The sequence below is a fragment of the Peromyscus eremicus genome, chromosome 20 (genome assembly GCF_949786415.1).
Source record: "Peromyscus eremicus chromosome 20, PerEre_H2_v1, whole genome shotgun sequence".
Classification (NCBI taxonomy): Eukaryota; Metazoa; Chordata; class Mammalia; order Rodentia; family Cricetidae; genus Peromyscus; species Peromyscus eremicus.
In genome coordinates, this window is record NC_081436.1 from 25,108,771 (window position 1) to 25,122,224 (window position 13,454).

The 13,454-nt window shown below is 51.8% G+C and overlaps 1 protein-coding gene across 1 annotated transcript in view; it reads left to right on the plus strand.

The window, feature by feature from the left end:
* Myh9 (myosin heavy chain 9) overlaps nt 1-13,454 on the plus strand; it is an 86,285-nt gene that overhangs the window by 19,006 nt on the left and 53,825 nt on the right. The window contains exon 2 of the mRNA XM_059246895.1: nt 11,563-11,914. Coding sequence (XP_059102878.1) covers nt 11,582-11,914 — 333 coding nt within the window. The 5' untranslated portion in view covers nt 11,563-11,581. The remainder of the gene's footprint in view (nt 1-11,562; nt 11,915-13,454) is intronic.

Consider the following 13,454-nt stretch of genomic DNA (forward strand, 5'->3'; position numbering starts at 1 on the left):
GGCAAGTGTTGAAGGTCTGAGCCTGAGCCACCACCAGGCCGAGGGCGCCTTGTTTCCCAACCCTGGATTGCATTGCTCAGCAGTCATGATGTGGACTTGGAGACCAGCGTTCTGCACTTTCCCACTGAGACAGTGGCATATAATTAAAATGTTCAAGTATGGTTATTTTTCTGCGTTGGTTTTCAGCAAACCATGCTCACATGCCTGAGGAGAGAAAAACCCTCTCTCAGCAGAACCAAGGGGAACCAAGGGGAAGGAAGGAACCTCACTGTCTGAAGGGCTCCGAGTTGCCCCCATGCGTGCGTGGGCAGCCGCCAGCAAACTGGGAGAAGCTGCTGTCTGCGTGAGGGCACCGCTTGTGTCCACGTGGGAACAGCTCCTAGAGAAAGCACCCCAGAAGTGTTCAACCCTATCAAACCTGAGGGAGAGGGGAGGGGACACCGAGAAGGGGTGAGGGACGGGGCCAGCTGCCCCACTCTGCTTGGCGGCGGGGGCGTATCTCTTCCTGGAATAACTTGCTTCCCTAAAGCTCCTGGACTGAGCGAAGGCTCATTACATGCAGGTGAGGCCTCTTGTGTGATCTCACTGTGCAAATATTGAACCAATTAAAAGCCAAGCCAGAGGCCAGTATAAATGACTTATCTGTAGCTCCAGCCCCGCCTGCTGCCCGTCTGGGCCAAGGCTGCCTAACCTGTTGTTGAAGTCCCTTTCTCTCCTTTTCCTTGCCCCTTCAACCCCTTCTCCCCCTTCTCCCCCTTCTCCCCCTTCTCCCCCTTCTCCCCCTTCTCCCCCTTCTCCCCCTTCTCCCCCTTCTCCCCCTTCTCCCCCTTCTCCCCCTTCTCCCCCTTCTCCCCCTTCTCCCCTCTCTCCCTCCGTCCCTTTGTCCCGAGACTTAGCGGGAGTTGCCTTTGGAATGGTCATTCAGGTCTGCTAGGATCCCAGAAGACACACTGAATGTTTTGAAAAGTTCTGGTTCTTCCCACAGCGTTGACTCGGGGGACCCCGTCTGTAAAGAGAACCAGAGGAAACAGTTCTGCACCCCTGAAAATGAGCAGAGCAGCAGAGGTTCTAGGGCAAGGCTGAGCTGGGCCCAGGAGAAGAAGGCAAGGATAATTCATACCACAGTGCTCAGAAAGGGCTGCTTGCTGGGTGAGGGCCATGCCTGGGGCTTGGAAGACTCTCAGCTGGAAATGGGAGGGGGCATATGGCTGCTCTGGGGGTATGATGTGAGGAAGGATACTCTGGGGTGCTGACTGCTGGTGTCTAGCGTGGATCGAAGAGGAAAGATTGTCAAAGGCATTGGGTGATGGGTTGGGCTCCATAGGCCTGTGTGGGCAGTTTGTCCTTAGGGTGGACCGTTGTACTGCTGGGAGTGGCTTATTGCTTTCTGCTCTGACTCATTCATTCATTCATTTAGAAATGGTTCTCATGCTGAGGCCCTGAGACAGCTATCTTAATGGAGGAGACACAGTAAGATTATTCTGGAGTTCCCGTGACACATGCCACACAAGGGCTGTTCCTGCCACTCTGCAAACATCTACATAGGGCCCTGGGTTGGCCGCTTTTCATCTGGGGGGCTATAACTAACTATAGGACTCTAAGGAGTTGAGGGGTGTCAGAAGGGGAAATCTGGCAGCTTTTATCTTGTTCTGGTTTTAATCTCCTACCCTGCCTGGTTCTGGGAACTAGATCCCTCTTAAGTCCCCTATTCTGCTTATACTGGGAGCTGGGCCCCCTGAGTCCCCTGTCCTGTCTACACTGGGAGCTGGATTCCCGAGTCCCCTGTCCTGTCTGCACTGGAAGCTGGGCCCCCTGAGTCCCCTGTCCTGTCTACACTGGAAGCTGGGCCCCCTGAGTCTTATATCCTGTCTACACTGGGATCTGGATTCCCCTGAGTCCTCTATCTTGTCTACACTGGGAGCTGGATTCCCCTGAGTCCTCTATCCTGTCTACACTGGGAGCTGGATTCCCCCAGAGTCCCCTGTCCTGTCTACACTGGGAGCTGGGCTCCACCTCCCCCCCAACCCTAGCTTGGAAGTTCTCTCCTTTCCAGGTCCACGACTTTCCAACGGCTTATTTTCCCATGTGTGGCCACCCACCCCCTCAGTGAAGTATGTAGGGTGAACTCTAAAATACGGAGCTGATGATGTCATCTCCCCCTCCCTCACTGTCCCCAGAATAAAGTCCACATTCCTAAATGGCTGATAAGATCCTGCTTTAGCTGGCCCTGATGACCGACCACCTACAACCCTTTGTGAATTCATCCACACCTTTAGTGCACAGGACGGAATCTATATATGACATTCTCAGGACTTTTTAAAGAAAGTTTTTCTTTTAATTGGCAAAATAAAACTTGCCTGTATTTACTTTACCATGTACGTTTTGAGATAACGTCCTGGTGTCCTTTGCTGGGCATAGGCACTGTGGGAACAGCCACAGGGCCACATGTCTCAGCCTAGGAGGAAGGCGGTGGGGCAGGCTTTGGGCTCTCGGCCCTTGAGCTGAATTCCTCTAGGCCTTCCTTCCCCTGGTCTGGTTTCCTTATCTGCTGAGCATCTGCTTGGGCCTGGGTTGGAATACTGCTAATACAAACAGGTCCCAGCTTCTCCTGTAAGCAAACAACATTCCTGAGGTGTGTGTGTGTGTGTGTGTGTGTGTGTGTGTGTGTGTGTGTGTGTCCCTCCTGGTGCTCAGCAGCTCAGCCTCCACCTCTTCACAACCCGAGGTCAGTGGCTGCCTTAGAGAGGGTACTGTGAGGCTGGCTCGGAGGCAGAGTGGTCCCTTGTGGACCCTCCCTGTAAATAGCTGTTGTCCTAGGTGTTTATGCCAGGCCCTTTGTCTGCTTTGAGCTTCACAGCAGCCCCAGCAGACAAGTGTGAGAGCTGAGGCCTGGGGTCTGGGAACAAACAGGTGGTCAGTGCCAGGCCAGGCTCAGGTCCAGCTCGTCTGGCACAGCCCTTGCGCACAGCCTGTCAGCATTTCCCAGATCAGCTTGGAACAGTCTTTTCCCCCACGGGATCTCCGGAGTGCCAAGTCTAATCCGAGGAGTGAAGGCAGCCTTCCTTCTGCTTGCGTCAGAACTCTGCAGGAGGCTGTGGTGGTGTTCCCTTCCTCTAAGGGGAGGGCAGAACCTGCAGAGTCACAGGCACCCCTCCTGGGGAAGATGGGGGTGGTCACTCTGGGAGCAGGACAAAGGAGAAGAATGTGAACTACTAGGAGTCTGGGGGGGGCATGAATTGCAGCTCCTCTAATGGGTGCCCCTCCCCCCTCATTCAGAAGCCAGCAGTGTGAGGTGCTAATAGCTTTCGGATCCCAGGAGTTGTGAGCAGAGGACACAAAACTGTGGAATCCAACCCTGGTCTTCTTGGCCCCCACACACAGCATACCCATTCTGTGTGTTTGGTGTACTCCAATTTTGGGGTTTGAACAGATGCCCCCACTGTTCCCAGTTCCAAGACTGATGGCCACAGCCCTCGGTTAACACTTAGCCCTTCAGCCTCTTATGGCACCCAAAGGCATCACGGGCTGTGCTTGTCAATGTCCTTTTCGGTATATTGGTCTGCTAGGGACAACTTTGCCTTGGAAAGTTGGGGTGCCTGAAGGTTCTAGAAAACAGTGCTATCCTCTGCAAAGCTTTGGGGGGGGGATCAATAAATTATCTCCACTCCGTTTTTCTTTGTAGACTGAAGCCCCAATTATGCCTTCCCTTTCTGTTTGGAGTGTGTGACAATCAGTCCACGAATGACTTAGTTTTCCTAAAGGTGAGCTAGCCATGCCCCTCACTTCTTGTGTCACTGTGTCCCACTCCTCTCCTCTCCTCTGGCCCCCTCTGTAAAGCTTGGGTGGTTTCCTAGCCACCTCATTCATTCACTCACTCACTCACTCACTCACTCACTCACTCACTCACTCACTCACTCACAAAACCCTAGCCCAGTTCCTGCCCTGGCCACACATTGCCCTAAACATTGGAATTGAGATGGTTGAGACTCAGTTCCTGCCCTCAAATGAAACTGTAAGCAATTACAGTTTGACCAGTTGGTCACTGGTGGAAATGAACCCAGGGCATAGAGGGGACAGACATCAAACAGGACATCTTTTTGCTACATGAGCTGAGAGCCGAGGGCTTCCTGATGCAGAGAAAACAGCCTCTTGGGAGCTCTGGGGTCCAGATCAGATTGGGCCATGAGCATGGAGCTGGGATAGACATTGGAGAGGGGGAGGGCAGGGCAGCCTACTCACAAGCTGAGATGATTCGGCTTATTTTGAAGAAGGTGTGGTATTACGGAATCTGTTTGAACCTAACCAGTCATGTCTATAAAACAGGAGAATGTGTAAGTAGCAATGTGAATTGCAGAGTCTCAAGCTGGGAAGGAGGCTAGGGAGAAGTGTGGATACGCAGGGCACTGGTGATAGGCCTCATCATCCACTGGGGAGGAGTTCACTCTCCAGTGTGTATGTAAACGTGGGTAGCCAGACCGACAGAGACCTAGAACAGGGCACGGGAGGTGGAGAGTTGAGGGACGGTGCCCCTCCAGGTGGAGGTAGCTCCTTGGAAGGTGCTTAGATGAATTGGAGTGTGGAAGAGAGGCCTGAGTGGGAAGGGGAGTTCTCATCTGGGATCTAGGTACCCCAGAGAGGAAGCCATGGGCTCCCCAGGACTAATCCTGACTGTCCCACAGTGTCACTCACTAAATAGCATTTGGTGTGGAATTCTCCAGATAGGATAAGCTGGCACTGATGTGGAACAATTCCTGCTCCCCCCTCCCTCCCCATTACCAGCTGCTTTCTGCTGCTTCCCTGGACTGTTTGATGCTCGTGCACTTGGCTTATGAATCACTGTCTGAGCTCCTGTGTTGTTGGGGTTTCTGGGGGGGGGGCGCTTCGTGCCCTCTAGGGAGACACACCACGTCTTTTGTGTGTTATTTTAAAATTAGGCTATTTAGAATATTGACTTGTGAGGATTGAACATGAGACAACACTAACTTTGTGCACTAGAAAAGCACTCTGCCACGCTCGTCCCCTGGCCCAAGGACCTTTAAAGTGCAGACAGTCAAGTGAATCCCTTAAAGTATAGCCTGTTATAAAGGACAATCCTTTCTTGGTGACAGTGTCATCCACACTCATCATTGTTTGGGTCCTAGAGTCAAATTAGCCTCAGAACTTTTCTTCCTCTGGACACAGGATCTTGCTGTAATGTTGAACCTGGATTGCCTTCAAACTCCTGGGCACTCTGAGTTGTAGGCATCACTTCTGGTCCCTGGAGGATAATTTTAAGTGATTTCTCCATGCAGAGGCCTGTGAAGTATTTTGTTTGTTTTATTTATTTTATTATTTTTTTTGGAGACAGGGTCTTGCTATGACTCCTTGGCTGGCCAGGAACTTGCTATGTAGACCAGGCTGACCTTGAACTCACAGAGATGTGCCTGCCTCTGCCTCCCAGGTACTGGGATTAAAGGCATGTACCACCATGTCCAGCTCTGTGAAGTGTTGGTTTTTTTTTTTTTTTTTTCTTTTTGTGTGCTGGGGATTGAATGTAGGTTCTCCCACATGTTAGGCAAGAGCATTCTACCATTGGGTTCTGTACAAGCCAGACTCCTGTGTCACACAGGAGATTGGTCAGACACCTCAGAGCCAGGGGAGATTTTTCTTGAGGTGTACCTTGTCTTTTGGTTTTTGAGACAGGGTTTCTCTGTGTAGCTTTGTGCCTTTCCTGGAACTCACTTTGGAGACCAGGCTGGCCTCGAACTCACAGAGATCCACCTGCCTCTGCCTCCCGAGTGCTGGGATTAAAGGCGTGCGCCACCACCGCCCGGCCTGCCTCAACATTTTAACAATATGCAGGTCAGCTCCACCAAGCATGATTTGGCCCTAGAAAAGCACCGAGGTGGAAGAATGCTGCCTTAAGCAAGCATACCATTTGTGTTTATGAATCACTGCTTTCTCTTCTCTCCTCTCCCTTCCCCATTGGTTGTCAGTATTCTACCCAGCTTCACTGGTTTCACAGCCTTGGTGCTTGCCCCCCTGAGCTCCCTCCGAGTCCCCCTTTTTCTTGTTTCTCCTGGCTTCTTGCTTCACTGAGTGTGTGTTGGGGCTGCTTGTTGACATGGTGTTCCACAGTGTACATGCATTTGAGGAGCAGCATATGTGGAATTTAACAACCTGTGCATGGGGAAAGCAGCTGAAGTGGTATCAGGTGTTGTCAGGGCCCAGGGGTATATGGCAAGCAGCCCCTCCTCAGTCATCGAATGTCTAGTGGGCACCTGGTGCATTTGGGTTTGGGGAACATAGTGACCAAAACAGAAGAAAATTACCTTCCCTCTGCTCTGTCTGCCCTTCTTGGTTCACATTGACCCCTCAGGGAGCTGTGTGTGCAGTCTGTCCTGTGTCCCTCTGCATTGTAAAACCCCGGGGGGTTTTGCATCTTTGCAGTGACTTTTTATGTGTATATCCTCAGTACGTATTTGTTGGTTGAATAAATGAAGCTCATGGCTTTGAAGGTTGTTCCAGCCTTTCCTTTTCTAGAACTGTTGTCATTAATGGTGGGGTGGGATCCAGGCCTTGATGATTTCATTGACCTCTAAACCTGTGAGGAGAGGGAGGAAGGGCATGCTCACCTATGTTCTCAGGAGATGGGGAATGCAGATGCAGGAGCCAACATCTGTGATTAAGCTGGACCGGGGCTTCCAGTGCGTGCCACTCAGCTGTGTGTCCTTATGCCAGTTACCTGACAGAAATGTTTTAAAGAGGAAAAGATCACTTTGGCTGGCAGCTGCGGGGGTGTCTGTCTGTCTTCTGCTGCCTCTGTCTTTCTGGGCCTGTGGGGAGGCAGAGCATCATACATCACAGGTGGGAGGGTGTGGAGGAAAGCTGCTTGCCTCATGGCAGTGAGGAGGTACAGAGGCAGCAAGGAATGTCCTGGGACAAGCTGTGACCTTCGAGGACACTCCCTCTGCGATCCGCGTTCATTGGGCTCCACCTCTGAAAATGGCTACTACCATCTCCCTACAAAGACATCAAATTATGAATCCGCTGAAGAGATCTCACGATCCAGTCACTTCCCCCCAGTTCCACCTCTGAGCATTTCTGCATTGGGGGCCAAGCCATCGGCCCTTGAGCCTTGTGGGGTGGGACATTAACGTCCAAACCATACCACAGTCTGAGTGGAAGCCGCCAGGGTCAGGATTGCAATCAGTCTTGTAGGCGTTGGTTGACTGCTAAATCTGACTACACTTACCACCTTACTTTAGCTCTGGCAGTTTCCATGTTTTGATCAGAATTCCTGTGCAAGCTAGGCTTACAGCTTTGAGGAGACACCCTAATGTCTGCCTCACCAGGGGCGTCTTTCTCTGTTTGATTCTTTCCCATAGTTCTGTGATTTCGGGGAGACATTGGTTCAAGACAGTGCTTGGAGGCCACACAGGTCTCAGTTAACCTGAATCCTGAGGCCTGTTAGAGCCTTGTCTCCCTTACCCATAAAATGGATGTGATGAAATATCCCTTCTGAAAGGACTGCCAGGATGGAGTGGAAATTGAGTACTCATTAGCAAGTCTGGAGAGCGGAGGCTTTATGACGAGTGTGACAACCTGAGGGCTGCCAGCCTGGAATTTGGCCTTGGAGGATGGTAGACTAGTCCGGTTGTCTAGGAATGGAAAAGCTCATAGTGTCTCCACCAGAGTAATTTCCATCTTTACTGGGCCAACAGTTTGCTTTCTGAATAAACACACAAATAAGTAAAAAGAAGAGCGGGGTGGGGGGGGGGGTGGGGAGCGGGGGGAGACAGCCTAGTGGATGCTTGGGGGGAGGCTGGGGAGGTGGATAGCGAAGGAATCGCCTTCTGGGTTGAAAGAAGAGGTTTTTGGTCAACCTCTTTGCTTTCAGTTTCATCATTTCCTGAGAGTCCCAATTTAGCTTCTGGTGTGTCCTGCTCGATTATGGCCTAAAAAGGCAACAGCTTGGGTTTCTGAAGTTGGATGGGCACCCGCAGGAAGCTGCTGGGGAAGGGCGGCCCAACCCGACCCAGTCTCCAGTGGGCCAGAGCTACTGCGTTTAACTCCTTGAGTGCTGCCTGCCAGCCCCTCTGAGGAGGACCCAGCCTAGCCGCAGGAGCATTGCTGTGAGTGCCAGGGCAGGCAGTGTTGGCACGGTCATGGTCTATCATGCACGCGCACGACACACACACACACACTCCTGCCCTAATGGCGGCCGCCCTCTTAGAAGATTATTAGATTGTTGCGTCCGCCTCGACCAGCAAGGATGACGCGACGCCAGGCTCTTCTCTAAGCAGTTTATTCAGGAACCTTGAACAATCTTCTGACCCCGGGGAAAGCCATCTTCTTCTTCCCTCTCACTCTCACTCACACTCTTTCTCTCTCTCTCTCTCTCTCTCTCTCTCTCTCTCTCTCTCTCTCTCTCTCTTTCTCACTCACAGTCACCCCCACAGTCACTCTCCCAGTCACTCTCACAATCACTCTCACGGGAAAGCCAGCCCACACCCTTTATAGCCACTGGGCAATCAACCCCGTGGTGCCACGTGGACAATGCCGCTAGGGTCAGACATACACAAGCAAGCCAGATTAGGTCCAGGTGTGCAGAAGCAAGCCAGATCCTAGCCTTAGCCAAATAAGGAGCATCTGCCATCGGGAAGGCAGAAACCAGACGCCGCGCCATCTTTGAGGCATGGCCGTGCATGGCTCTCTACATTAGATTGCAGGTCCCAGGGCCACAGACATGTCCCCACACTCCTCCACTGCAGAAATGGCATGGCTGCAAAAGCTCACTGCAAGGAGGCCTGCAGGTAATAAGGGGAACCCCCTCCAAGTGGTACTGAAGAACTGTTTAGGGGCTAGCCCAGTGGTAGAGTGCTTACCTAGCATGCGTGAGGCCCCAGGTTCAATTCAATTCCTAGTACTGAGGACAGTAACAAAAACAAAACCCAAACCAAATCCAGACTCCCCCCCTCAACTGTGTCACTCCAAACCAAACAGCCCGCTCTGGACTGCTGTGCAGTCACTAGTGACCCACAAAGAAGTGTTCTGGGTTTGAGTCCCAGCCCTTAGCTCCAGCGAGCTAGTAGGGTTGCTTCCATCCCTTGTAAGTGAAGCTTTGGCTAAACACAGAACCCTGTAGGGGAATGGATGCATGCAGTAAGTTAGGGAGGTAAGTGTGAGTCTCTTCTCAGTCTGTCACGAGTGTTTCTGTGAGTCAAAACTAAAGAGGACCAGTAAAAAGAGAGACAATGGCTTTGAAATTTCATGCATGTCAGTGTTTTGCTTTTGTGTGTGTGTGTGTGTGTGTGTGCGTGTGCGCGTGCGCGTGCAGTGCGCGCGCCTGGTTCCCACAGAGGTCAGAAGAGAGGATCGGATCCCCTGGATCTGGTGAACCACCATGTGCATTCTGGGAACCAACCTGGATCCTCTGCAAGAGCAGCAAGCATGCTTGACTGCTAAGCCATCTCTCCAGCTCCCAGAAAAATGATTTTTTTTATTAAAAATATTTTAAGAATATGCATATACACTGCGCCCCCCCCCCCCCACTGAGCTGTGACAGTTGCAGCGCAAGCCTAGGACAGCAGTCACAGAGGCAAAGGCAAATGTGGGTTAGAACCCCACTGCATGGCTGAGCTGGGCATCCCGAGCAGTGATGCACCCTCTCTGAGTCTGCTCTCTCTTCTGTGAATTAGAGATGATAAAAAGTGCTTTCTAGGAGACTGGCAGGGAGGCAGTAAGCTTGATACTGATGGTAGACACTTACCAACTGTCCACCTCCTGGTGTGGGGATCTTGTGCAGGGCAGTGGTACATACCCTCAAGTGTACCCTCAGGCATCTTCAGTAGATGAGATGGGTTTCCCTGTGTAACCCAGGCTGGCCTCTAACTACGATCCTCCTGCCTTAGCTAGCCTTCCCAGTGCTGAGACTACACGCCTGTAGTGAAGCTGCCATGTACTCAGGATTCTGGAGACCAATGATGGAGATGAGCTTGACTTTGAGTTCTGAAAAAGTTGGGAACCAGCAGCTGACGAAAGCCTGGGTTCTGTGTTCACGGTGGTTTGTGAGCAGAGCAGGGATGTGGTGGGGAGGCTGTTAGTCTTGGTCAGGCGCCTTTTGGGGTGGGGGAGGGGGAGAGGACACCTGGGGATTACTGTGTGTGGCAGACAGAAGGTTTGTCCAGTGGCCTGGTCTAAATTGGCGGTGCCTGGAGTAAGTGCTGGCACTCTGGCGCTCACTCCACAGAAAAGGTGAAGCCCGCAGGCACTTCACAGCTGCCTGATTCTGTTCTGCTTGCCACCAGCTGACTCTGGACCCTGGCCTCTCTCTCCAGCAGTCCTTGCAAGGTAGATGGCGCCTTGTGCAGGAGGCTAAGGGGGTGTAAGGACTGTAGGAAGGACTGTAGTTTCCTGGGGCTGGGTTTAGATGAGGAAAGCTACCAGCTGAGGGAGCTGCCGAGGCTGCCAGGGTTCCCTGAACTTGCCTGCCTCTTGGGAGGGAGTTTGGGAGTACCAGGTTTCCAGGAAACCAGCCCCTGGTGGAGTGAGCAGGGAGCCCCTGAGCCTAGGTCTGGAAACCATTTAACAAGCCAGAGATGGAGGCCTGGGCAGCCAAAGCCTCCAGCCTCTTTGGCATCTGAATCCCTGCTGGAATCAGGAAACTTGAAAGCTGAGGAACTCTGGGTTCGAATCTGGAATCTTTGTGGCTTTCCAGAGTAAGATGGTCAGACTTGATCTCACAGAGCAGAACTTACCTGTGTCCTTTACTTGCGTTTCAGCTTCTGGTTGCTTCCTCTGGTGGCTTTGGGCCCAGTACCTTATACCAGGTTTCAGATCCTGGTTTTGGTTCAGTCAAAAGTAACAGTAGTTCCCCAGGGATCCAGCCTGTGTCTATGGGCTTCAGCCACCACCTTGCTAAACACGGGAAGGCCATAGGCCAGGACCTATACAGTCCTCGAAGCCTCTCTGCACAAACCCCTGGCTGCCAGGGAACCGTGCTTACAGACGGGTGTCATAATATATGCCCATGCCGTTTGTGATTCTGTGAGGACTAGTTGCTTCTCATATTTATTCTGCAAATGAGCTCTGAAAAGAACAAGTCACAGGTAGTGATTGTGTCCCCTGACCCCTGAGGCATGCCTGGTCCCTTTCACTTGATGGTATAGCCCAGAGCCTGGCTTCGGTTTTTATTTCTATCATGTAGTTGTTGTGAGTTGCTGTTTTGGCTAGTTAGATACCTGTGTTGTTGGAAGTATTCGGTGGTGTGGTTGCTCTGCTGCCTCCTCAGTGGACTGTGGCTGAGTCTGTCTTTGTAGAGACTCATAGCTCATCCCTTCCCATGGTAGTGTTGTTTATAGAATTGCGTATGTGCTGATCATAGAGTGATGCGCTTACTTATTAATTTCTAACCAAATCTTGCTTTCTCTCAGATGCGTAGAGTAAGAAAATTCTGGCAATTGCTCGGTCTGATTATGTGGAATTTCACTGCATGAGCGTTTGCAGGGAGAAGTCTTCTGTGGCTGATGTTCCGTGGCTGATGCTCCGTGGCTGATGTTCTGTCATTGTTTCTCCTCTTAGGTCCTGGCCCTAAGTCACCATGGCCCAGCAGGCTGCAGACAAGTACCTCTATGTGGATAAAAACTTCATCAATAACCCGCTGGCCCAGGCCGACTGGGCTGCCAAGAAGTTGGTCTGGGTGCCTTCCGACAAGAATGGCTTTGAGCCAGCCAGCCTCAAGGAGGAGGCGGGCGAGGAGGCCATCGTGGAGCTCGTGGAGAATGGAAAGAAGGTGAAGGTAAACAAGGATGACATCCAGAAGATGAACCCGCCCAAGTTCTCCAAGGTGGAGGACATGGCAGAGCTCACATGCCTCAACGAAGCTTCGGTGCTGCACAACCTCAAGGAGCGCTACTACTCAGGGCTCATCTATGTAAGTGACCCCGGTGGGGGCGGGGCCTCTCCACCCCCAGGTGCCCGGTCTCCGGCCACTGCGTGAGGAGAGGGCTTTAAGGAGTGCCAGGTGAGATGCTGTTGCATCTGCCTATCCTGGTGGAATGTTCTATGACATTACCATTTCTATCCCCTGCCCACCTTGTTTTTGGCCACATGTAGGAGTAACATGCTCCCACCTGCTTGCCTGTGACCTCAGATCTTTGTGGAGACATGCAGGTTCAGTTAGCATGGTCAATTCCTCTAACGGAGCGCTGCCCTCTGTCTCCTGGCTCCCTTGATCTTCCTGGACTACCTGGTCAACCCCTATAGCCACTAGTTTGGTTCAGTCCCATCTTGGTACTTAAGGCGTTTTTTTTTTTTCCCCTTGGAGAATCCTGTTGGTAAAGCCTCTTTCGTAGGGTTACATGTAGAACAGAGCCGAGCTGCCAAGAGTGGAAGGGTGACCTAGAACATGTTAGTTAGTTAGGCTGGTTCCGTGCCAGGGCCAACAGAAAAGTGGCATTAGAGTCCCAAGAACAGTGTGGGCAAAGGCCCTAAGTACGCCAAAGATCAGAGTCTCTTCTGTTGGGGCTACGATTTTAGATGGAGAGAAGAGCATTTTCCCAGGCCCTCCCCCGCACCTGTTATAGGCTCTGAGCTTTACTGACCCTGAGGTCACAAGGTTCCTTCTAGTGCCAGCCCCAGATTTACCCTTTTCTTAAACAGCCTTTGAAAACAGAATGTTTATTTTATGATAGATCATTGAAATCCTCAAGATGAACTGGATGCTGCATCCGCTTCCTTCTTGGCCTTAGACATTTCTCCGTCACAAAAATCCGTATCTGAGTCTGCCATAGACAGTTCTTAGGCACCCCATTTGCTGGTGCTCTTGGCACTCCAGTTATACTTTCCCTTGCGTTTGTCAGGGCCACATTTGCCGAAGGTGGGCCTCTGAAGGTGGTGGGCTGTGGAACCACAGCAGCAGTCCAACTGTGCATCTTCTGCGGCACTCTCCAAATGGCGTTCCTTCTGCTACCATGCTTCTGCCGAGGCCCGAGAGGCCCGAGAGGCCAGAGGCCCCGATTCCTTTTTAGTGCAGCTGTTAAGGAAGAAATAATGTGGTGGTTGTTCTTCCTAAAACAGCTCTTTGTTTGAATATGCTTCTGCAGCCACCTTGGTCTTGTTCTCAAGGCCAAATAACATAGTTCAGAATCCAGGGGAATGAGGTATCTCAAGGTTTTTATAGCCCTTATCATCTGACAGATGGGAAGTCCAAGTCTCAATGCACAGGCTTGCTTTTGATTTTGGGGAGGAGCAGGCTTGTGTGCTGCTAAGGAGGAGGCTGAGAGCGCCCAAGGGCTCAGCCCTTGAGCCTTGAGCCTTCTGTGAGACGCCAGGGCGATTTCACATTTCCATAGGGTACTTCCTACCCCACTGGATGGCTGCTACCCCACATGCCAAAGCCCTCAATTGAGTGTTGACACTTGGCATTACACAGACATTCCGAGTGGGCCAGACCACCACCTTGCTGATGCTAA